The following is a 25104-nucleotide window of genomic DNA, read 5'->3' on the forward strand; positions in this document are numbered from 1 at the left end:
TCGGTCTTCCCGGAAGCAAGGGCCCGCGCCCGCCGCGTTCCGCTGCCCTCTCTCCTCCGGCTCCCCGGCCTGGGTCTCTGAGTGAGGGCGGGGATGGAGGAGAAGGTGGACTCCACCGCCGCTCCGGACGGCTCGTGCGTGGTGTCGGCACAGGAGATCGAAAAGTGGATGGAGGAGGCCATGCGAATGGTGAGAAACCCGGCAGGTGGACGGTGAAAGTGCAAACTTTCTCCCGGCCACATCGTGACACCCTGTAGTTGAGCCCATGTGTCTGGCGCGCTTTCTCATCACCATTATCTATCAGCTCTCATAATATCTAAATCAATAGCTTGTATTATTCTCGGGACGTTTTCTTGAACTTTGTCCACAGTAATTTGAGTGGAGGGAAAATACAGAAACTGGTGTGCAGCATGTATCTATCACATGTTGCCCTACCTGCCTACTACCTTCCTTTCCATAGACACATGCTTTCAAAGCCACATAGCCACATGATTTTGTGGTTTTCTCTGACACCCTTGAACATTATATGTTCAATATGAACATATTATGGAAGGAAGCTGAAGATGTTTCTTTTTTTCTTTAGATATATTTTTATTTTTTAATTACACTCATATTCATTAATTACACTCATGATATTAATTACATTTGTGATATTCATTGATTACATTCACAGTACTCATTCAATAATTATATTTATGATATTTATTAATTACATTAATTGCATTGATTTATTACATTCATGATATTATGTCATGATACTACTTACTGTTCATTTGTGGGGGTTTTCCATCACACAAAACAGAGATTCTGTACTTGGGAAATCATTGCCCTATATTCCCTTCTTCTCTGTCTTGAGATAATGTCTAATCTTTCTGTCTGTATGAATTTGTATATTCTATATATTTCATGTAATACAATTCTATAGTATTTTTCCCTTTTTTTGAATGTAAAAACATTTTATGTACAACTGCAGGAGAAATAATACTCAGATAGCCTGAACATAAAAACAGGTTATAATTTAAAAGTCCAGGGTTATTTTAAACAGTAAAAATATGTTCTCTGTAGAAAATAGTATAAATGATAACATTTCCCAATAAGCTTTTTAAAGCCAAATGATAGCTGAATTATACATATAAATATTGACTAGGTTCTGGGATACAGAAGAGACCTATCTTCATCTGCTTAGAGAGTTATGTTTTACTTAAGTTGTGTAAGTGAGATTCCTAATCATCTTCCCCTTCGCTGTTTGATTTACGGCAGACATTTTTCTATAGGCTAATCCATAGTCTAAAAAGATTTTAGCCTCCCCTCCTGAAAGTACGGCCAGCATTTTTTTTCATCAGCTTGATACAGTACAAATTCTTATCCTAATAGTGAAATGTTTAATTAAAGCTTGCCCAGTGATTGGGTAAAACCAAAACTTATTATAAGCCTCAGTCATTCTAGGGTCCCCCCTGCTAGGTAGCCTCCCTGGATCTGTGGGTTGCAGTCTGATTGTTCTTTGCTTTATAACTAGTATCCACTTATGAGTGAGTACATACCTTGTTTGTCCTTCTGAGTCTCGGTTACCTCACTCAGGATGATATTTTCTAGTTCCATCCATTTGCCTGCAAATTTCATGATGCCATTATTTTTCTCTGCTGAGTAGTACTCCATTGTGTATATGTACCACATTTTCTTAATCCATTCTTCAGTTGCATCTAGGTTGTGGCTATTACAAATAATGCTGCTATGAACATAGTTGACCATGTGTCCTTGTGGGCTGAAGATGTTTCTGGTAGAGAAACACCTATCATTCACTTGCTCTTTCTTCATTCCCTGTAGGGATTGCTGATTATGGAGGGCTCTGGTGGTATTTACATGTTGTTCCAAGCTTTATCCATACTGATGTGTGCTTTATCCATACTGATGTGTACCAGGGATAGAAGTTTATGTGTGTGTGTGTATGTGTGTGTGTACATATACACACATCTCTACTCTTTCTGATGCTAGGTTTTCATCCTGTGAACATTATGGAATGTACTTAACAGGAATCTAGGTGGTATAACCATCTACATAACAATTTATTTACATCCTTATAAAGGCCTTCACATTGAGTTCAGCCATTGATGTAGGAATGTTCTTTTTGCTTATTCTTTTACAAAAGTTTCAACTTTTTATTCTAATGCTTACAAAAGTTCACATTCATAAGAAACTAAAGTCTAGAACATTTAACAAATTATGTAAAAAATGACCTAAAACCCTGACCTCAGAGGTAGCATTGCTGACATTTTGTGAGCATCCTTCATATATTTCTGTCCTTGTGAAAACAGAAACACATTTGGTCATAAATGGAATAATGTGTCCTCCTTTTTATTGTTATGAACACTTTTTTATTTTGGCTTGTCGTCTTTCTCAGAGCCTGGGGTGGGAAGAAAAGAGCCTTCGTTCTTCCGTTTTGAAGTTGAGAATTTGCTAGTTTGTGGAAGACCAAGTCGCCATTTTGGTGGCAGAGCTTTGGCCTCTTCCAGAGAAGGCCCGCTTCTCAAGTTCAAAGCCATCCACACCATTAGGCATGTTCCGCTTGAACTCTTTTGCCCTGGTGACAGAAGGAAGGGACTGGCTAGCAGAGGTGGGAGGGGCATCGGAAAGTCTGAGATAGGATGGGGCGACGTGGATTTCCCGCTTTCATACATGTTTTGAACTTGTCAGGAGAGGAAATGTCTGCACATTTTGATGTCTATGTATTGGAAAATGGTGCCTCTAAATCGACTCCCACAGACTTTGTATTCTTCTCACCTCCCTTTCTCTGGACTGCTATTACACTCACTCTCGGCATGGCCTACAAGGCCATTCCTTATCAGTAATGTTGTTTGTTTGTTTAAGGTAGTCTTATCATTTCTAGTGAGATAAATTTACTTGAAGGAAAAGAGAGGAGCCAAGGGAACCAGGTACGAAGACACACAGTCGTCTGTTGACCTGGGAGCAGAGAAAGGCTGGCAGGACAGCCGTGCTTTGTACCATGTCAGGTGCCCAGTGGACAGGGCTCTTGGTACTCCCTCTCTCTTTCCCTTCTACCTAGGTGCTTCCTTCTTGGTTGGGGAGTGTAAAATATAATGTGTGTGTGTGTGTGTGTGTGTGTGTGTGTGTGTGTGTGTGTGTGTGTGCTTGCACATGCACGTAGGGTACACATATATATAAAGATGAGAGGACAGCTTTTGAGAGGACAGGGATTTTTCTCCTTCCATTGTGGGATCTGGGGATCGAACTCAGGTCATCAGGCTTTCATAGCAAGACTTTCCCCTGCTGAACCACATTACTGGTCCAGTCTTTGATTCTGTTCTGTGTGTTTGAAGCTGCTCATGTCACACCAAGTTCTTCAGGAAATAGGCTTACAGAAAGCCTTGTCACGTGCCTTCTGGTTTTCGTCTCAAACTCTCCATGTCTCTCCCTCTTAACTCCCCCTTCTCCTTTTGTCCCTTGACCCACTCTAAACCCAACACCGGATGAAGTGTCTGAGGAGCGAAGTCACTGGTGACTAAAGAGAGACCAGAGGGAGAAGGATGCAGAGGACACAGCACCTGATACTCATTAATAGTTGCTCCATTAATTGGTGAAGTGAGTAATGAGGAAAGGCAAACTTCCTAGACTTTCGCTACAAATCTCTCACGTGGTCAAGACGGCTTCCCCGTGCCTCAGTCTCCTCATCTGTACAATGGAGATTAGTGTCCCTTTCACTTTAGGATTATAAACAAAATGAATTTGTAGTTACAAAGTGCTTAAATAGTCCCAGACCAAACCACACTTAAAAAACAAAAGAATATCTTACCTACGCATATTTTCAACCTCTCAGGATAAGAATGCTTGAGATGTAGATGTAGTGTGTCCCCCCCCCCTTCAGAGGTCTACTGGGAGATGTTCAGTTGAAAGCTGAAAATTTGACCCACAGGAAGTCATTTTTCAAGACAATACTTTTCTTTCCCATCATTCCACCTAAATGACTTCTGTCACTGATCTGGCCCAGTGGATATCCCCTTTCCTTCTTGGTCTGTATTTTTCTATGCTCTTTTATACCAGTCAACAGTCCTGCCTTACTCTCTCCCTCAGCGGGCTTGCTAGATCCTTATTTACTTTAGTTACTAACTTTTCCCTTTGAAAGAATTATCAACCTCAGGAACCTGCACACAGTAAAAGTGTATGGAGAGAGAGAGGATCCATTCATGCAGTTTTCTTCAGCTACCCAACTGTAGTACACTGTCAGAGCCAGGGAAATCTCATTGGTATACTCTGAAGAGCTTCTTTTTTATTTTATTTTCTATTCACTGGGGTTTTGCCTGCATGTGTGTCTGTGTGAGGGTGTCAAGCTCTGGAACTGAAGTTATAGACAGGGGTGAGCTGCCATGTGCGCACCGGGAATTGAACCCAGGTCCTCTGGAAGAGCAACCAATGCTCTTAACCACTGAGCCATCTCTCCAGCCCCATGAAGAGCTTCTTAAAGTTTCGTCAGCTCACCGTGTATGTCTTTGTGTGTGTGCGTTTCTGTGCAATGTAGATCATAGATTTTTATGCATATTTGTTTTTAAAAGAAACTTACAAAATATTTTCCAAGTTTGTGCCGTTTTTACATAAAATATCCCTAAACTTACATGTATCTCTTAGAAGTTGTGAGATGTAGTGACATCCAGTCTGATCATTTTTATGGTATTGATACTCCATGCGATCATTTCTTTCTTTTCTTTTCTTTTCTTTTTTTTTTTTTTTTTTTTTTTTTTTTTTGAGAGACAGGGTTTCTCTGTGTAGCTTTGGAGCCTTTCCTGGAACTCACTCTGTAGCCCAGGCTGGCCTTGAACTCACAGAGATCCGCCTGGCTCTACCTACCGAGTGCTGGGATTAAAGGCATGCACCACCGCCACCTGGCTCATGGAATCATTTCTATCTTCTTAGAGAAGAAAAAAAAATTCAAGTAGAAGTTTATCAAGGGAAAGTATTGTAACAAAATATTTACCTATTTATGTATCCTCCCAGCTCTTTGTAAATATGCATAGCATCTCTGAAAAGGGGTGGCTTTGGCATTTTAAGAACACTGGTCAAATGCCATTTATTACATGTGCTTCCAGTGAGGGAAAGAGAGGCTCAGGACCTGTGAAGGGAGACATTCTGAGTCCTTCTCAACATAGACACCCAGCAGAGAATACAGCACTGCATAGCACAAAGAGACCAGATTTCAGAAGGGGAAAGTGCAGCCGTGTTTGTCTTGGCCATTATCCACACATCTGTTCTCATTTCATCTGGTTTTTTTTTTTTTTTTTTTTTTTTTTTCCATTTTTTGAGACAGGGTTTCTCTGTGTAGTTTTGTGCCTTTCCTGGATCTCACTCTGTAGACCAGGCTGGCCTCGAACTCACAGAGATCCGCCTGCCTCTGCCTCTCGAGTGCTGGGATTAAAGGTGTGCGTCACTGCTGCCCGGCTCTCATCTGTCCTTTTGCAGAGCCTTTCAAGCACTGAGCCTCGCCTCTGAGACTTTCCGCTTTGTGTTGCAGGCCAAAGAAGCCCTTGAAAACACAGAAGTTCCTGTTGGCTGCCTTATGGTCTACAACAATGAAGTTGTGGGGAAGGGAAGAAATGAGGTGAATCAAACAAAAAACGTGAGTTGGGCGGTATAAATACAAGACCGAGTGTGTCCTGTGGGTCAGTGTGTGTATGTGTGTGTGTGTGTGTGTGTGCTCGCTTGTGCAGGCTGCAGCTGGAGGTCAAGATGCCTTCCTCTGCCACAACTTCCTTTTTGAGACAGGATCTCTCCCTGCACCTGGAGCTCATCCGTTCAGTTAGGGTGACCAGCCAGAGAACCCTAGGACTCCCCTTCACCCACATTTCCTTTCTTCTACATTGGGGTTGTCTATGAATGTATATCTGGGTGTGTGCATGGATGCCGGGGGTCTGAATTCAGGTCCTTCTTATTTCCCAGAAAGCACTTTACCTTTGGACCCATCTCCTCAGCCCTAGATCTTTTTTTTTTTCTTCTTTGTAAATGTCTTTTTTTTTTTTTACCTGATTATAACAGTGATACAATGCTTATTTTTTTAGATGTCAAGAATTCAGAAAAATTCAATGAAGCTATAAAATTCTTGTAGATGATTTTCTATTTCTACATTTGTGATCTTAGCCAAAAAGTAAGAAATGTTTTTTGGGGTTTTTTTGTTTGTTTTTGTTTTTGTTTTGTTTTGGTTTTGAGATAGGGTTTCTCTGTGTTGTTTTTGGAGCCTGTCCTGGATCTCACTCTGTAGACCAGGCTGGCCTGGAACTCACAGAGATCCAGGTTAAAGGCGTGGGCCACCACCACCCAGCTTGTTTGTTTTTTTTATTTTATTGTGTTTCCCTTTTAACACTGGAGTGAAACCCAAGAAGGAATTTTGTTACATCAGAATGTCAGTTCAGAAGAACGGAGTCCATGTCTGCTTGTAACAAATTCAACCTGAAAATTGACCTTTGCAAAGAAGATCCATTTAACTTGTAATGCAATCCTTTTAGCTTCTTTAAATTTTTTTTCTCCTGGGGGTGGGGCAGGGAGGAAAGGCCTTCAATGTACAAACTGGAGGAAAACATAAAGGATTGTATTGGAGAAAACATGTTTGGATAGTCAGTGGAGTGAGGTCTTCAAGCTGTCTTCAACTACATGTGTTTCAGCTTTAATAACTTGATGTATGGTGGCCCGGTTGGAAAGTTCATGGTTTAGAGCAGTGCTTCTTAAACATGGTGGCACAACAGTGTGTCACTGTGGCCTTGTTTGGGAAGTGGAAGTAGGTGAAAGTGCCATGCTACATTTCATGATTATAAAGTACCAGATGGACTGAAGGATAATGTAACTATAGTGCCATTGACGTGGGCTTTGATCTTACATGCTTTGAAAGCATAGAACAGTCTACTGTCAGCACCAGGGCTCGGAGGCCTTGAAAATTCATCCATCACAACCCCAAGGTGTGTAGCAAAACTCAATTAGGAACCCAGATCCACAACAGTTGTGACGGCATAAAAGCATTCAAGGCAGATAATACACACCCCGCCGTTAGAGGCTATGTTGATGCTTACCGAAGTTCTGTTTTACAGAATTGCCACAGGGCCAAATTTGTATTGCATGGTTTTTTATAATGTGTTTTACATGAGAACCATGACCGAATCCCCACTCACTTTGATTTCTTAGACACTTTGGAGTTAATCAGGGTTATTCCACTGCCATGTCTCACATAGACTCACCCTTTGAATCCAGCATAGAAAGGCTGCAATGGGAGGAGCCCAGAGTTCTGCTTTGGGCTGTGATATCAACACTGCTGTCACTCACTGCCCCCTTTCCCTATGTGTTTTCAATGCATGATAAGACAGCGTGGCTTGTGTTTCTTTAGCGGTAAAAGAGTGATTTGGCCAAGGTGTTTTAGTTCAACTGGTGTTTATAAGAGTTGTGAGGACGCCATCTCTCAGGAATCCTGAATTTGAGCTTTAAAGTCTCCAGTTGGAGGAGTCTTTGATGTTAAGATCTCTTGTTGTCTTGGTATGCAGCCAGAACCATACCTTCTTCTATAAAGGCTTTCTGTCCCCAGTTTCTGATTCTGTGATCACCCAGACTTGCTCCTCTCTGCCATTGGCTATCACAGCATTGTGGGCCAATGCCAGCTCTTTTCTCACTGTGCTCCAGGGCGTGGGAAAATGAATGCCGTCCTGTCAGCCTCGCCCAGTGGTGTGCTTGTTGAGGACAGATTTTTTTTTTAAATTACGTATAGAATTTAGTAAACTTGTGTAGAGTTAAGTGCTCAGTATCAATTGTCAATAAATGTTATTGTCACAGATATTATAAATTGTTGCTTAGAAAATCTGTGCTTTACAATAAGCTATTTTCATTTTGGAGTGTTTTGTTAGTTTTCTTTTAAAATTAGTGTGCAAAGTAGTATGTTTCTCTGTGAGATTTTTACCCTTGCTCTTTGGTGGCCTTCTCCTGGTCCTTTGTTCCAGTCCCTCTCTGCCACAGCTAGCTAGCCCCTTCTGTTTTCTTGTCACGTGGAGTCTAGTCCGTTGCTCTCTGGGTTTTTTTGTTTGGTTTTTTGGTTTTTGGTTTTTCGAGACAGGGTTTCTCTGTTGTTTTGGTGCCTGTCCTGGATCTCGCTCTGTAGACCAGGTTGGCCTCAAAGTCTCAGAGATCCATCTGCCTCTGCCTCTCAAGTGCTGGGATTAAAGGCATGTGCTACCACTGCCCAGCTGGGTTTTTTTTTTTCTCTTTTTCTTTTTTTTTTTTTTTTTTGTTCTTGTTTTGGTTTTTCAAGACAGGGTTTCTCTGTGTAGCCCTGACTGTCCTGAGCTCACTCTGTAGACCAGGCTGGCCTCAAGCTCAGAGATCTGCCTGCCTCTGCCTCCCAAGTGCTGAGATTAAAGGCATGTGCCACCACTACTGCCCGGCAGCCCTCTTTTTCTTTTTTCTTTTTTAACTCTTTTTCCTCTTCCCCAGTTCACTCTCCTTTAACAACTCTTATTCCCTTTTCATAGTTTTATGGTCTGTACCCTTACATGAATACATATATGAAATTTTAAATCTTTGTTCCATCTTTGAGAGAAAATATGCAATATTTCTTCTGAGTCTGAGATGCTTTGTGTAAGATAATACTTTGGGGGTTGGGAAAATGTGGTCAGATTGCTTGCTCTGCAAGCACAAGATCTCTGAATTCAATCCCCAGCCTCCACATAAAAAGCTAGGTGTAGCCATGCCAGTGCCTGCAGCCCCAGAGCTGTGGGAGGGCTAGATCGGAAGGTATCTAGGATTGCTGCAGCCATGCCCCATTGTAGCTAGAGTTTTCCTGCCTTGCCCACAGTCAGGACAAATCTTTGTCACCTGCCAGTCCCACAGTCGCTCAGACCCAACCAAATAAACACAGAGACTTATATTGCTTACAAACTGTATGGCCGTGGCAGGCTTCTTTCTAACTGTTCTTATAGCTTAAATTAATCCATTTCCATAAATCTATACCTTGCCACGTGGCTGGTGGCTTACCAACGTCTTCACATGCTGCTGGTCATGGCGGCGGCTGCAGTGTCTCTCCGCCTCAGCCTTCCGCTTCCCAGAATTCTCCTCTCTCCTTGTCCCACCTACTTCCTGCCTGGCCACTGGCCAATCAGTGTTTTATTTATTGACCAATCAGAGCAACAGATTTGATATACAGACCATCCCACAGCACCCCATGTTCAGTGAGAGACTCTCTCTTAAAGGAACAAGACAGAGAGTCATGGGATGGGGCACCTGACATCCTCCTCTAACTTCTATATGCATGCAAATGGGTGCACATACCGGCACACACATGTACGCAAGCACTTTGTGGTGCTTTGGATAAGAGTGACCCTAGTAGGGTCAAACATTTGAAGACTTGGTTCCCAGTTGGGGACTGTTTAGGAAGGATTAGGAGGTGTTTGTTGCCTGGTTGGAGGAAGTGTGTCAGTGGGGTTGGACTTTGAGGCTTCAAAAGCCCAGGCCAGATCTTGTCTGTCTGTCTGTCTGTCTATCTGTCTGTCTGTCTCTCTGCCTTGTGCTTGTGGATCAGGATGTAGCTTTCAGCTGCTGCTCCAGCACCATGTCTGCCTGCCTGCTGCCATGCTCCCTGCCATGATGATCATGGACTGAACTTCTGAAACTATGAGGAGCCCCCAGTTAAATGCTCTCTTCTGTAAGTTGCCTTGATCATGGTGTCTCTTCACAGCAAGGTGTAGTTGGCAAAGATCCTCTCCCATTCTGTAGTCCCTTTCTTCATTCTGCGTTTAGTTTTCCTAGCTGTGTAGCAGCTCCTCAACCTGTCAATTACCTGTGCTGTTGGAATTTTTTTTCAGCAAGTTTTTGCTCATACCTATCTCTTGAAGTGGTTCCCAGTTTTCTTCCAGGGGCGAAAACATTTCAAGCTTTATATTAATATCTTTGAGCCATTTGACATTGATTTTTGTGTGGGGTGAAAAAAAGGAGGTTAATTTTATTCATGGATGTGGAAATCCATTTTTCTCAGCACCATTTGTTGAAGAGGCTATCTTTTTTTCCAATGTATGTTTTTATATGTGTCAAAGATCAGGTGGTTATAGCTATGTGGATTAATTTTGGGTCTTCTATTTCACTGATCTAATACCTACTGTTTTGTCACTATGGCTCTGTAGAGTAATTTGAGGTCAGGTATTATAATATATTCCTCCAGAATTGTTCTTTTTGCTTAGAATTGCTTTAGCTATTCAGAGTCTTTTGTGATTTCATATTAAGGTTAGAATTGTTTTCTTATAGTTTTGCAAAGAATGCCATTAAAACTTTGATGGGGATTGCATTGACTTTGTAGATTGTTTTTGGTAATATAGCCATTTTCACAATATTAATTCTATTAATCCATGCTCATGGGCAGGCTTTCTGTTTTCTATTTTCTTCAATTTCTTTATTGAATGTCTTGAAGTTTTTATTGTAGAATAAAGGTCTTTGACCTCATCAATACGACTTACTTCTAGATATTTTTAAAAACTATTATGAAGGTGAGTTTTTTTCCTAATTTCTTTCTTGGATAATTTGTTATTGATATATAAACAATCTACTGTTTTCATCTATGCTGATTTTTTTATCCTGCCACTTTGCTGAAAGTGTCAGATGTAAAGGTTTCTTAGTGGAATCCACAAGGCTCCATAAATACATGATCATGTCATCCAAAAATGAGATAGGTTCACTTCTTCCCTTCTGATGTACATGCCTTTTATTTCCTTCTCTGGTTCTACTGCTCTAGTTAAGACTTTGAATACTATTTTGAATAAGAGGAGAGAAAGTGGTCACTCTTGTCTCATGGTGGTGTGATTTTGAGGAAAGGTTTTAAGTTTTTTCCTCATTTAGTTTGTTGGCTGTAGGCTTGCCATAAATGGCAGTTATTGTATTAAGATTTAGTACTTCTATTCTTAGTTGCTTCCGGACTTTTTTATCATGAATGTATATGAACTCTGTCTAATTCCTTTTCTGCATCTGTTGAGATGATCATGCTATGTATGTCTTTAAGATGATTTGTATAGTATATTGTACTTACTAATTTGTATATGTTGAACCAACCTTGTACCTCTGGAATGAAACCAGCTTGATTGTGATGTCTGAACTACTACATTCTTGCATTAGGTTCATCAGAATATTGAGAAAATTTGCATCTATATTCATCAAGAAAGATACTCTACAGTTTTCTTTCTTTTCTGTACCTTCATCTGGTTTTGTTATCAGGGTAAGTCTTGCATTGTAGGACTTCAGTAATCTTCTTTCCCTTTTTATTTTGTGGAACAGCCTGAGGAATATTGGTGTTAGGTCTTCCTTAAAAATTTAGTAGAATTTGGCCATGGATCCATACAGTCCTGGCTTTTCTTTGTGGGAGACTTTTGATTACTGTTTCAATTTCATTACTTACCATCTGTCTAATTTATCTACATCTCCTTGACTTAATTATTGATACATTGCATGTGTTTAGGAGTTTGCCTGAAGTCATTTTGAAGGTTTATTTTCTTTTGTGCGTGTGTGTGTGTTGGTGTGACACTACTCTGTGGAGATGTGAACAAATGTCGACTCACCTCAGATAAGGAACCAACCATAGACCAGAAGTAAGGGTATCACCAAAGCTTGCTGAACCAATTCATTTCACTTGGGTTACTTCTAAGAGCCGAAATGACTTCACCACAGCTACACCACAAAAGCTCGCCCCAGCCTGTGTGATGGCTCATGAAAGCTGGAAACCGGAAGCTCACTGCACAAGTTGCAGGCAGCTTGTCAGGTTGGAGAGCATTTCTTTCAAGCACAGTGTTCTCTTGAATCTCTGTCTCTGTCTGTCTCTCTCCTTGAGACAGGGTTTCCCTGTGTAGCTCTGGCTGTCCTGGAACTCACTCTGTAGACCAGGCTGGCCTCGAATTCACAGAGATCCGCCTACCTCTGCCTCCCGAGTGCTGGGATTAAGGACATTTGCCACCACTGCCGGGCTTTAAGAGTGTCTCTTGTAAGCCCTTACTGCTTATATGTAATTGGGGAGGGAGGGGGTATCTAGTATATCTAGTCAGTTTCAGTGACTTCCTGAAGCCTTTGAGTTGTTTACTTCCTGTGCTTAAGGAGACTCCCTGAAGGATGGAATGTTTTACCTCCCCATAGAACAGTAGTTTTGAACTTACGAGTCACAACCCCTTTGAGGGGTCAAATGACCCATTCACAGGGGTTACCTAAGATCATCAGAAAACACAGGTATTTACATTATGATTTATAACAGTAGCGAAATTACAGTTATGAAGTAGGAAGAAAATAATTTTATGGGTGGGGGTCACCACAACATGAGAAACCGTATTAAAGGGTCACTCACAGCATTAGGAAGGTTGAGAACCACTGTCCTAGAACATCCTGTGTCTTAAAGAACTATGTTTAAAGTAGAAGCTTTATCTCAGAGGAAACTGGTACAAAACAGTGTGTGTGTGTGTGTGTGTGTGTGTGTGTGTGTGTGTGTGTATGAGTGCACCTGAGTATATGTATATGTGTGCAGGTGCCTTCAGAGGCAGGAAAAGGGTGTTGAAGTTCACTGGAGTTACAGGCAGTTGTGAGCCACCCGGTATGGGTGCTAGAAACTGAACTTCTGCAAGAGCAGCAAGTGCTCTTAATCTTTGAGCTTTCTTTTTACCCCTGCACCAATGCTGTTTCAATAAGGGGAAAGGAGATGACAGGTACCTAAATAGCATCATGCCACGCTGTGCTTGGTGAGACTCAGGTTGCTCTGGGAGCTGGAGAGGAGGTAACAGTAAACTCCAGTTTGGATGCAGGATCCAAAGCTTGCTTGAGACCAACAGTGCCTCACTGTCAGGATTCAGATTCCAGTGTGATCGATTCCACATGCTGGGTGATTTCTCCTGCTCTCTCCCATGAACTATCTGAAATCTTAAGTCTATGCTGTTTTAGAGTTGGTTGGTTATAAAATCTCATCTCCTGCAGTGCACAGAATGATATTCTAGTGGGTTCAATGAAGATCTGCCTTCGAGTGAAGTCAGTTGAAAATCTATCTGAAACTAGAGCACAAGCTTGTGAAAATTCCAGCCCTCCCTTAAAATATTCAGAACCCATAGACATCTCTTTTTTTAGACTTATTTTCTCTAAAATATTTTAATGAGAACTTTCCCCCAAGGTACATGTGAATTTCACTAAAACCATAGGAAAGTTTATATAATATCTTAGATTAGGCTTCCCCATTGATGAGGTTATGGTATTTGAACTGGGAAACTACCAAGGGCATCCTGAAACCTAATGCTCCAATGCAGGCAGCCATGAGAGGAATGCTTTTTGAATTTGAATGTTTTGCATATTTTAAAGACGTCAGTTGTATGAAATGAACGGTATCGATGCACATCTCTCTCTTTCAAGGCTACTCGGCATGCCGAAATGGTGGCCATTGATCAGGTCCTAGACTGGTGCCATCAACACAGCCACAGTCCTGCCGAAGTGTTTGAACACACCGTGCTGTACGTCACCGTGGAGCCGTGTGTCATGTGTGCCGCTGCCCTCCGCCTCATGAGTATCCTTTGGCTTCTGGGTTTCCTGTCTGCACCTTGCCTGCGAGCAAGACAATGGCCAGATACTTAACTCATTTTCTTCTCTTTTTACCGTTTGTTTTTCTTTTCGATGTTGAGGATTGAAGCCAGGCTTTTGCACATGCCAGTATGCTCTTATCATGGAGCTATACCCTTCCCCAGCTTTCGGTTTCTTCATGTGTGGAGACAGTTATGAAACACATTGTAAAATTTAGAAAGAAGCAGGAAAGATGATTCTTTTACACAGTAAAGTTACCTATTCTTTCTCGGTATCAATAGCCACGAAACTATTGAACCCATAAGCTACAGAAGAAAAAGCTTGGAACTAACTTAAACTCCTGTGTAAGAATGAGTCCAAATTAAGTTAGAGCATAGACACATTCTGAGGAATATGCTTTGCCCTTGGATGACAGATTATGGGTAATTTAAATATTTTCTCTTAATCTGTTTTTGTCATGAATACCCATCACAAAGTACAAAAAAAATGAAGTTCAAGGTAACGAAGAAGTGAAAATGTCACCAGATATTATCATTGTACATGCATGGAAATTAGTAAGATAGTGTTCTGTAGTTGATTGTGTCTTGTGTAGAGTGAGCAACATATTTGCTGGGTGCAGTCAGTCTCTAATGTTTATTTATTTTACAGCAGTGAGAGCCTTGTGGATGCCAGGCAAGCACTTCTTCATTCTTACATTTTCACTTGCTTTCAAAATAATGTGCAGCTTTAGCACTTAAAGCAGAGGGCCTTTGGGTACAATAAAGCATGCCATCTCCTTGTAAGCGGAGTTCTTGACACCGTTATTAGAGGAGTTATTAAGCCGTTTTCCTCACCCTGCCTTGCAGAGAGAACAGGGAACAGCGTGGCTGGGTTTTTGGCTTTTGTTTGGGTGATTATTTTGGTTTGGTTTCTTACTTTTTTTTTTTTTACTGGCTCTCATGTAGCCCAGACTGGCATGGTGCTCACAGTATGGTTGGCCTTAAGATCTTGATCTCCTCCCTCGAAAGGCTTGGACTATGGGCACATGCCACCACGCCAGGCCACCACCCACATTTTTACATTTTAAGTTTATTTATTTATTGTGAGGGGCATGGACATGTCTGTGTGGCAGTCGGAGGACAACTTTCAGAAGTCCATTCTCTTCTTCTACAGTGGGTTCCAGGGATGGAACATATTTTTTTAAGAGGTGAAATTGTTGAACTAAATTTCTAACTCTGCAGTGATTCCGGAAAAGTGATTTTGGAAAGAGCAGAGAATTGACTAAAGTGAATATTGAGTAAAAATACCCAATCTCTGTTCTGTTTACAATAGTCAGGTTTCCATCTTTTAAAAAAATTTATAGGTTATTATTATGTGGGCAAGCACATGCCCTGGCATACATGTGAAGGTCAGAGAACAATTTGAGGGGCTGGTTCTCTCCTTCCACCATTACATGGGTTCCAGGGATCATCAGGCTTAGCTTGTCATGCTTGCGCGACGATGGCTTTTACCAGCCGGGCCATCTTGCTGATGACCCACATGATTGCTAGATTTTGATCTCTAAATACTTAAAGCCTCTTTCTCTTCATTTGTATAATTGAATTGTATTATCTTCCATGAACTATGTTTTGAAGTCTAGACTGAGCTCTCTAAGGTAGTTGGCATCAGCCTCCTCTTGCCATGATTCTACACACCCAGTGACAGACTTTAATTCTATACTATAAATCCCGCTGGTCGTCTATGGCTGCCAGAATGAACGGTTTGGTGGTTGTGGTTCCGTCCTAAACATTGCCTCTGCTGACCTACCCAATACCGGGAGACCATTTCAGGTAATATAATCTGCTTATACCCTCCCTCCCTTCCTCCTTTCCTCCCTCCCTCCCTCCCTCCCTCCCTCCCTCCCTCCCTCCCTCCCTCCCTCCCTCCCTCCTTCCCTTCTTCCCTCCCTCTCTTCCTCCCTTCCTCCCTCCTTCCTTCCCTCTCTCCCTTTCCCCCCTCCATCCCTCTCTCTGTTCCTATCTCCACTCCCCTTCTGTTTATCCATCTCTTGGTGGACTTGCCCATTGTCTGTGGTCAGTGTTCTAAAAACCCATGGCAGAATCCGACAGTATCTCGGGGCCCCCTGGGTTGAGTTCTTTACCCCTTACTGAAGGAAAATGTGTATTCCTTCTCTTCACTACCAGAATCTGTCCTGCAGGGGAGCCTGCAACTTCTCTGAACTGTTAGCTTCTAACAGGGTTCACTGGCACCTTGTGTGGGCTTAGAGACTGTCTTTCTGTTGGAGCAAATGCCAGCTCTGTCATGTGATGATGGAACTTGCCTGCCTCGGTGACTGGGATGCTATTCACAGCCAACAGTATTTAGGCACAAATTCCATCACTTTGTTACATCCCATTAATAGTATCTGGTTGCCATTGCAAATTCATTATTTTAGATGCCTCTTAATGTTGATACTTCCCCTAGACCAGAGAACCTGCATGTCCTTCAGCTGCTAGAGATTCCACTTGCCTCTGAACTTCTGTCACACTCTTGGAAGTTCTGTTGAAACTGTAAACATTAGGAATCTATATGTCGGGATGCATACCCATTTTTCTATACCGATTCATTCTCCAAGATGGAGGATTAATCTGAAGGCATTATACTCGGAAAAAGAATCGATAAATGCTGGAGTTTCCCTTGTAAACCTCACATGTTTGTAGGCTGTGGTGAGGACTTACAGAGCCCTAATCCTGTACAGAGCAAGTTTTGGAAAGCATTCTGCCTTGAATTTCCCAGCTGAGTCCAAACTCTCCGAGCCACTGTTGTATTTAAGAACAGATGCCTTTCACATCACATCAGAAAGAAACTGCAGCAGAGTGATGGGGGCAAATGAGGTTGATTATTAAAGATGTCTGCAAAGTGACTTCATTTTTCCAGTCATTTCCAGGAGCCGCCCAAACATTGCTTATATAACTCTCTGCACAGGAATTGCTGGCTCTGTGCGTACGGTACTTCCTTTATGAGAACAACCTAAGTAATTTCTCAGAGTTTCTGGACAAAACTACGATGTGTCCCTGGGGGTCGGAGATGGGTGGAACTTTACATCTCTAAGATGTAGGTGAGGAGGCAGCTCGGTCAGTGGGGAACGTGTTTGCCAAGCAGCGTGAGGACCCGAGTTTGGGTCCCCAGATCCCCCTGAAGGGCCAGATGCAGAAGCGGGTATCTGGAATGGAATCCAGGGGTCCTGTGGTGAGATGGGATACAGACACAAGGAGAGTCCTGGCCTGCTAGCCTGCTGCACTTCGGGTCAAACAAGAGACTCTGTCTCAGCAAGGTGGAATGTGAGGGCAGACACTTGAACTTCCGTTCTGGGCTCCACTTGCCTGCTAGCCTGTACACGTACATATACACATCTCACACACACACACACACACACACACACACACACACACACACACAAATAAAAAGAATGTTGATGTCATGAAGTCTTGAACAGTTCTTTCTCAACCTGAAAGGTTAATTTACAGTTCATCTATACGGCCATGTTGGCTCAATGGAAAATGGACGCCTATAGTTTGAAAGCATAGATCGAGGTTTAATGCCAAATGATGCTCTAAGGAGGTCTTTTGAAGTGCTAACGCCTTGGTATTCCAGGCTTCTGGATGCTGTGTTTTCTTCCTTTTCTTTGGCTGGGCTCAATGGGACAATGGACAAAGGGAGGTGGGGTCTCACATCAGAATTATAGGTTCTTCTTATATAATACTGTGTTATAAGCAATATAAAATTCAGAGAAACCTGTGGATCTACTGTTTTTTTTAAAAAAAAATGGTTATTCATTTTTAATATCGCTTCTGTTTAAAATATTTATTTATTTTTTTGTTTTTCGAGACAGGGTTTCTCTGCGTAGCTTTGCACCTTTCCTGGAGCTCACTTGGTAGCCCAGGCTGGCCTCGAACTCACAGAGATCCGCCCGGCTCTGCCTCCCGAGTGCTGGGATTAAAGGCGTGCGCCACCACCGCCCGGCTAAAATATTTATTCTTGTAAGAATATTTTTGTTAAAAGCTATACATGTGTAGCTCTAGTTGGTACTTTAGAATGCCATCGTGATGAATAGACCCATACATAGTTTTTATTATTTTTTTCCCCACCTCCGTGTTTCTCCATGTCTCTCCTTGGACCACAAGCTAGAATCTCCTGGAGGGCTTTTGCGTTTCTCTGTTCTCAGACCCTGGGTCGGACCAATAAAAAGGCAGGGGCGAGCCTCTGTGCTTGTGGAGGTTGCCCATGTGATTAGCCTGAATAGCAGTGATGGAGAAGCGCTGCTTTGCCAGCCCCTGGAGAAGAGGGTCTGGTGGCTTCAGATGGACATTTACAGAGTGCAGGTAGAGGTACTGGAAGGCTCCAGTCCCTGCACACCCTGACCGACAGCGGTTAGGATGGTGGGCTGAGAAACCAAGGGAGGAGAGGATTCGAAATGAAGAGGCACGCGTGCGTGCGTGCGTGCGTGCGTGCGTGTGTGTGTGTGTGTGTGTGTGTGTGTGTGTCCGGTCATCACGTGACCACAGAGCTGTGCAGGAGAGGAGACCACGTTTCCATCGTGAGTGCTGTGCGATGCCTGAGGCAGCTGCGGTAGAGTCTTGAGAGCCCAAGACCGTGAGGATGAGAGGGGGAAATGAGGCGGAAAGTGAAGTCTGGAATGTTCTGAGGCAGTACTCGGGGAAGGGACGATCGTTCTCAGCAGAGCCCCAGAGAGGCTGCCCTCCAGCCAAGCGTTTGGCCCCGTCTCGTATGTTTTTAATTTCTTCTCCCTCCCTACCCAGCCCTTCAGCCTGCTTCCACACACACACACCCCACACTTCCCCCCCACTCTCCGAAAAGTGCGCTTCCTTGCTTCTGTCCATGTTCAGTTTCGTCTTTATCCCGTATTTCACTCATTCTTCCTGACAGTTCTCACTTCTTATTTGTTCTTTCACATATTTTCATCTCTCCTGCCCAGATCCCAAAGTAAAAACAAACTCAACTGTTTTCTTAAATCCTCCGTAAAAAATTTTGAAAAAATGTTTCCTGTAGAGGACCGGATAGTAATATTTTTAGCTCTTGTGAGAAACATAGTCACATAGTGACAGTCACATAGTGTTTTCTTTAATAATAATAATAATAATAATAATAATAATAATAATAATAATAATCTCCTAAAAGTATAAAAACGATTGTCAGCTTGTCATTCTTAGCTGTGGACTGGATTTGTTCTGCCAAGGATAGTTTACCTGCTTTAGGTGAATAGCAGCATCCCATGCTTGATGAAACACTAGGAAATAATAGCAGGTCAAAATAGCTCATGCTGGCCGGGCAGTGGTAGCACACGCCTTTAATCCCAGCACTTAGGAGGCAGAGCCAGGCGGATCTCTGTGAGTTCGAGGCCAACCTGGTCTACAGAGCGAGATCCAGGACAGGTACCAAAACTACACAGAGAAACCCTATCTCAAAAAAAAAGAAAAAAAGAAAAGAAAAGAAAAAAAGCTCATGCTTCATGAATGCCTGCTTAGCATCTCATGAATCTTTAGCATCTTAGCATCTTTAATCAGTACAGCGTCCTTTTGTGGTCCTGTTATGTACCATGGAGAGTTTAAGTACCAACAAGAGTGACTGATTGGGAGAGACAGTGGGCTAAGGCTGGGAGCCCATTCTTTTGGACATGTACATTTTTTAACCACGCTAATATTTGTCCCGAGTAATGAACATTGTGTGCAGCCGGTTCATATCGTTGTAATTGTGTATACATTGCTGTTGAGGTATAACCCCCACACGGTCCCTGCCGATGCTCACCTCATGTCCCTCCCTCCCTCAGTGCATCCCCGGATATCGTGCTGAAGAAGCCGTGGAGCTCCTAAAGACCTTCTACAAACAAGAAAACCCAAATGGTCAGTTTTCTTCTGGAGCACAGTGTCGCACCTTAAAACAACTCGGCGTGAGCAAAGTTTGGCATTATTCATTTTCTGCTTCTCTGCCCTTTTTTTTTTTTTTCTTTCCAGCACCCAAATCCAAAGTACGGAAAAAGGACTGTCAAAAATCCTGATGTTCTGATGAAAGACCGGTGCCCTTTGGAGACCTGGACAGAACTCCCGACTGAGAGCCGTTGGCATTGCTGGTCATGTTTATATGTCGTTGTTACTGTGGGGGAAAATGGTGTCTTTTGTCATGTCATTTGCTCTGTTAAGGGACCAAGTGAGCCGTTTCTAAAGCCTGACAGATGTAAACAGCGATTAGCTCTTCCCAAGCTTCAAGAGTGTTTCGGCAATGGGAAGAATTAAGGTTTGAGGTCACAGAGATCAGCAAGCTAGTGCCCGACCTTCAGCCACAGCTTTAGCCCCAATGTCTTAGGGAGCATCTTTGTGGCCTGGGGAGATGGCTAAGTGATAAAGTGCTTGCTATTACAAGCAAGACGCCTCCATCCCCAGCACCCATAAATGCCACCTGGGCTGGGGGGCCTGCCTGTAATTCCAGCGCTTAGAAGGCAGAGTTGGGCTTCCGAGATCCCAAAGCAGGCTAACTAGTTAGGTTAGCCCTCATTGGTGGGGTCTGTGTTCAAGGGAAAGATGCTGCCTCCATGAGTAAAGTGAAGAGTGACCTAGGGGGACCCCCAGGGTTCAACCTTAGACCTCACACATGCATCCCCCCCCCCAGACACGAGTGCACACACAAGATGCAAATACATACATCACACATTAACACCACACACGTACACATGCAAGCAAAAAAAAGAAAGAAAGAAAGACAAGTCTTTGGAAGATTAATTAAGAACCCAACAGGAAGTAGAAGAAGGAAAGAAAGCCTTGGGCTTTTACTGAGTGCGTTCAGACTCAGTCCCGCACAGGACTCCGCCTGGGCTCGTGCTAATTTGTAATATGTCTATGACCGAGCATGTTGGGGATTCATGTGTGGGTGTGGAGGCAATGGACAATCTCAGGTCCCTCTCCTTAGATGTAGTCCCCTCCTCTTCCTGATGTTCATGTTTGTTTATTTTTAAGGCTAAGTTTCTTATTGGCCTGAAATTTACCGTTCAGCTAGGCAGGCTGGCCAGGAATGCCCGGGGTTCCACCAGTGTCCTCTAGTGCAGGAATTACAGGTGGGCACCACCCACCACGCTCTCCCTCCCTCCCTCCCTTCTTTCTTTTAAACGTGAGTTTTGGAGATTGAACTCAGGTCCTTTTGCCACTGTATACTGTCAGATATCTCTCCAACCTGAAAACATTCCTTTTTAAAGTACTCAGAGAAAATGGATGCTTTTTAAAGTAAGTGCTTAAGGGTCATTTTTAAATCATAGCATATTGGTACAATAAAATTTTATTTATGCCTTCTTTGAAGAGGAGTTGTCTTAAATAATGGGTGCTAGAGAGATGGCTCAGGGGCTAAGAATATATACTGCTCAACCAGAGGGTACATGTTCAGTTCCCAGTACCTACATTGGACAACTCACAACCTCCTGTAATTCTAGTACCAGGGGTACCAGTACCCTCTTCTGGACTCCATGGGCACCTACACCTCCCTGTGCACACATTTCCACAATACACACACACACACACACACACACACACACACACACACACACACACAATTAAAACATTTTTAAAAGATGAAAGTGAAGTAGTTCCTTATAATAGAGCAACTATTCTGTTAACGTCCATATCTTCCCTGGAACAAAATGAAGACGTTATGCTCTCAAAACAAAGACCTTGTATTCTCACGAGAGATCATTGAAAACTTATATAGCTTGCTGGAGAATGATAGGTGCTGCGGGGCGTAATGGTGCACACTGTAACTCCAGCACTGGGGAGGTCAGAGCAAGAGGACCATGAATTCAAGGCCAGCCTGAGCTGCGTAAGAAAACACCCCCCCCAAAATTACAGCCAGTCGATCCTTGGACTAAGAATGCAGGAATGGCGGCTACAGGATTGAATAGAACGATCCACTCAATCCGAAATGACAAGGCCATCACTCTTTCAAACACAGCTGATAAAATTTAAATTCAGTAGCTAAAAATTTGACCTCACAACAACATCTCCCCGAAGGGGCACGGATGCCAGGTAGGGCTTTTCTGGGCCTCCCTGGGCGCAGTGCGCGTCTCTGCCCAACAGGGGGCGTCGCCGTTCCACCGCAGGGCCAGCGCCAGCGCCGCCGCAGTGGAGTTTCTTAGGCGCATTCAAGTCCTTGATGCAAAGCGGCTGTGTTTGTTGACTCTGCCATTTGAGCGCTGTCTCCGACTTGTTTGTTTTGAATTACATTACCGGCTGGAATGTGATTGTGGCGGTAGTATTTTTATATTGCCGGGGGGGAGCCGCTAATCACAGTTACATGCTTCAGAGGATTTATAATTGCGTGGTTTTGTGCGTGTGTGTTTTTAACGGCATTTCAGAAGTTTTATGGGCGAAGAATACGCACGATTTTAAATTTACAATAATGGTCTGTGCACCTTCTCTTCGGTTTTTTATCTACTTTAAAAATTGTCTTCTCATTAAATTTTAGTGCCTTGACTAGTGTGTTCCTCATTGCGGTTGGTCATAATTCACTTCTGGCTCCCGTGCTTTCTTGCAAGCAGACATCATCATTACGTTTATTGACTTCATATCATCTTCTGGTATAATCTGTAGGCAGAGCAACCTAGGATCTCTCCTCTGTAGAGTACCACCGGGTCATTCTGGCTGTGGGTTCATGGTGAACTTTTGATAAAGTGATTAGCTTGAATTTAGGGAGAAATGAATAAAAAGACTGAGGTAAAAGCATAGAGCCAGAAATAGTGTGTGGGCATTCTATCCCAGAGACACGAGCACTACTTAGGAAGCAAAGAGATAACACCAGAAAATAAAGCAGGGAGCGTGTTTTCCCTTTTCGGTTTTAGCAGATGGCTAAGTGACATTTACTGATTCCTAAGCAGGGCTGAACGGTTTAATTTCCCTTTACCACCTTTTATATTCTCTTCCCAGTCACTGACAGAGCTTTTGGACACAGGCATAGTTTCCTCTGGGAAAGTCGCTGTAGATCGATTGTTGTAGATTAGGGACCAGCACTGCCCCTGCTGGGGCAGGTTACTGTGGATGTGATGTCATAGCCACCGAATCTGCAGAATTCAAACACGATGTCCACGTGGTGCTGAGGAACTGCAGATACATATTCAGTGAAACAGTCTAGAGTGCTGTTTTCTCCATAGCTTAAAATGTTAAAAGAGTCCAGCTCAAAAGCTCACATCCAACGGAACCATACTGGTTGTGCTGGCGGAAGAGACCAAGAGTCGTTCTTTGTGCTTGAGATAGGAAGGCGCCGCCCTGTTAAGAGAAATTAGGGAGAAATGGTTCCAGGACCCAGTGTTTGCTGGGGTTTGGTAGCAAATTTTGAGAGTGGGTGGTATGTCAAGCCTTCACAGGCTGCTTCCGTCTGTCACTGATGAAAGGTCATGTCAAAATATCTGCACTTTTCTTCCTGTGTTAGGCATTCAAATACGGAGAACAGAGCCAGTGATCCAAATGTAGGCAAGATTGTTTTTCTACGACCTCCCCCTCCCCTTACACAGACACCCCTCTTTGTGCTTTGTTTCTCATGTAGCCCAGGCTGGCCTCAAACTCACTGTACAGCTGAGGGTGACCCTGAATCTCCCTGCCTCTACTAGAGTGCTGGGATTGCAGGTGATTGACCCTGTGCCGGGTTATGAGTGCAGGGGAATCAATCTCAGGGCTTCATGAATGAATGCTAGACAAGCAGGCCAGCAACTGGGCTACATCCATAGCCCTTCCTTCAGTTTTGTTTTGTTTGTTTGTTTTTTGAAGGTTTTACATCATACATCCACATGCCTGCCCTTTACCCTGAAGCACTTCAGTACTTAAGCATAAAGTGCTCTCGGGTGCCGTCATCACTCTGTAATTAATGATCCATCGAGTTAAATGCTCACGTGCTTTACTCTAGCTTGGGTGTTCCGGTCCTCTCAGTTGGCTCCGCTAAGCCCTGGAGAGAATTTCCTTCAGCCTCCTAAACCCGGGTCCGCCCTAGGGCTCTCTTACGCTTAGCTCTCGTATTTTCATCTCCTTCCAGCCTAGAATATTTCCTTTGCCGCTCACATTGCGACTGTTTCCTTTCCGAGTGCTCAGCGTGGGCTCCAGGGTCTAGCCCAGGCTGCGGTGCACTGCTCTCCCGATGAACCATACCTCCAGGGTCTAGCCCAGCCTGCAGGTGGGCTGCTCTTCGGCTGAACGACACCTCCAGGGTCTAGCCCAGGCTTCAGGTGCACTGCTCTCCCGATGAACCAAATCCCCAGGGTCTAGGCCAGGCTGAGGCTGCACTGCCCTCCCACTGAACCACACCTCCAAGGTCTAGCCCAGGCTGTGGGTGCGCTGCTCTCCCGATGAACCATACCTCCAGGGTCTAGCCCAGGCTGTGGGTGCGCTGCTCTCCCGATGAACCCCACCCCCAGGGTCTAGCCCAGGCTGCGGGTGCACTGCTCTCCCGATGAACCCCACTCCCAGGGTCTAGCCCAGGCTGCAGGTGTGCTGCTCTCCCGATGAACCCCACCTCCCTCAAGTGACATTTTTTCATACCTGTCCATCTTCCTCGTCACCGTCTCCGCATCTGCTGCTTTGTCCTTACTGCCCTCTTCCGGACAACAGACTGGTCTTTTTATTGGGAGCTTTCTCATCTGGAGGCACACAAAGGCCAGCAGAGACTGACTGGAACCGACATTCCTTTTGGCCACTTGGTTAAGATGTTTGATTTATTCACTATATACTCAGTTTTTTCCCCTCTTGGCTGCAGTGAATGAGCAGTCTGTGGGGGAAAGGAATTGTAGCGTGTTTTATAATAAGAAAGTATGTTTGACACAGATAGAAGGGAGGGAAGGAAAATTAATTATGTAAATTCAAAAGCAGCTGTTGAATTATTTGATTTCATTTTTTTCCTCTTTAGTGTGTGTCCCAAAATTCGTAAAAAAAAATTTTTTTTTTTAGTAAGAATATTTTAAACAGCACACTGTCAATAAAAAATTAAAAGGAAGCCTCAGGACTAAATACTTCCACTCTAGACTCCCTCCTCAGTAAAAGAAATAATTACGTAAATTCCGCTATAACTAATAGGGTTGTGGGAAAATGGTCCAAGGTATTTCTGACATCACAGAGGGCCCGTGGTAATGCAATAGGACATTGAATTCTAGGCTGGTAATCACCTGGCCATAAAATATAAGGTTTTGTTTTGTGTGTGTGTGTGTGTGTGTGTGTGTGTGTGTGTGTGTGTGTGTATGTTTCCATAGAGACATCTTGAGGGTAGGTAAAAACAAAAGCTAAGACTCTAAATTTTTTTTCATTTCTTTTAAAAGCAGTGTATATTCTCTCTTCTCTCTTCTCTTCTTCTTCTTCTTTTCTTCTTCTTCTTCTTCTTCTTCTTCTTCTTCTCTCTCTCTCTCTCTCTCTCTCTCTCTCTCTCTCTCTCTCTCTCTCTCTCTCCTCTCTCTCTCTCTCTCTCTCTCTCTCTCTCCTCTCTCTCTCTCTCTCCCCAGGGAAGCCAAAGCCTGTCTTGCCTGGTTGTTCCACATCAGCTGACCTCGAGTAGGCC

The 25104-nt window shown here is 43.4% G+C and overlaps 1 protein-coding gene across 1 annotated transcript; it reads left to right on the forward strand.

Moving 5' to 3' along the window:
* The first annotated feature begins 11 nt into the window (after positions 1-11).
* Adat2 (adenosine deaminase tRNA specific 2) lies at positions 12-20879 on the forward strand. The gene is made up of 6 exons (XM_028861404.2): positions 12-189; positions 5519-5623; positions 13393-13543; positions 15259-15365; positions 19364-19436; positions 19548-20879. The coding sequence occupies exons 1-6, from the start codon at positions 94-96 to the stop codon at positions 19589-19591; spliced, it is 576 nt and encodes a 191-aa protein (XP_028717237.1). The 5' UTR covers positions 12-93; the 3' UTR covers positions 19592-20879.
* The last annotated feature ends 4225 nt before the right edge of the window (positions 20880-25104 follow it).

The sequence above is a fragment of the Peromyscus leucopus genome, chromosome 8a (genome assembly GCF_004664715.2).
Source record: "Peromyscus leucopus breed LL Stock chromosome 8a, UCI_PerLeu_2.1, whole genome shotgun sequence".
NCBI lineage: Eukaryota > Metazoa > Chordata > Mammalia > Rodentia > Cricetidae > Peromyscus > Peromyscus leucopus.

Coding starts and splice junctions, on each gene's coding strand:
- Adat2 (XM_028861404.2), top strand. CDS start 94: ATGGAGGAGAAGGTGGACTCCACCGCCGCTCCGGACGGCTCGTGCGTG. Junction 190..5,518: donor TGGAGGAGGCCATGCGAATG/GTGAGAAACCCG, acceptor TTTGTGTTGCAG/GCCAAAGAAGCCCTTGAAAA. Junction 5,624..13,392: donor AGGTGAATCAAACAAAAAAC/GTGAGTTGGGCG, acceptor CTCTCTTTCAAG/GCTACTCGGCATGCCGAAAT.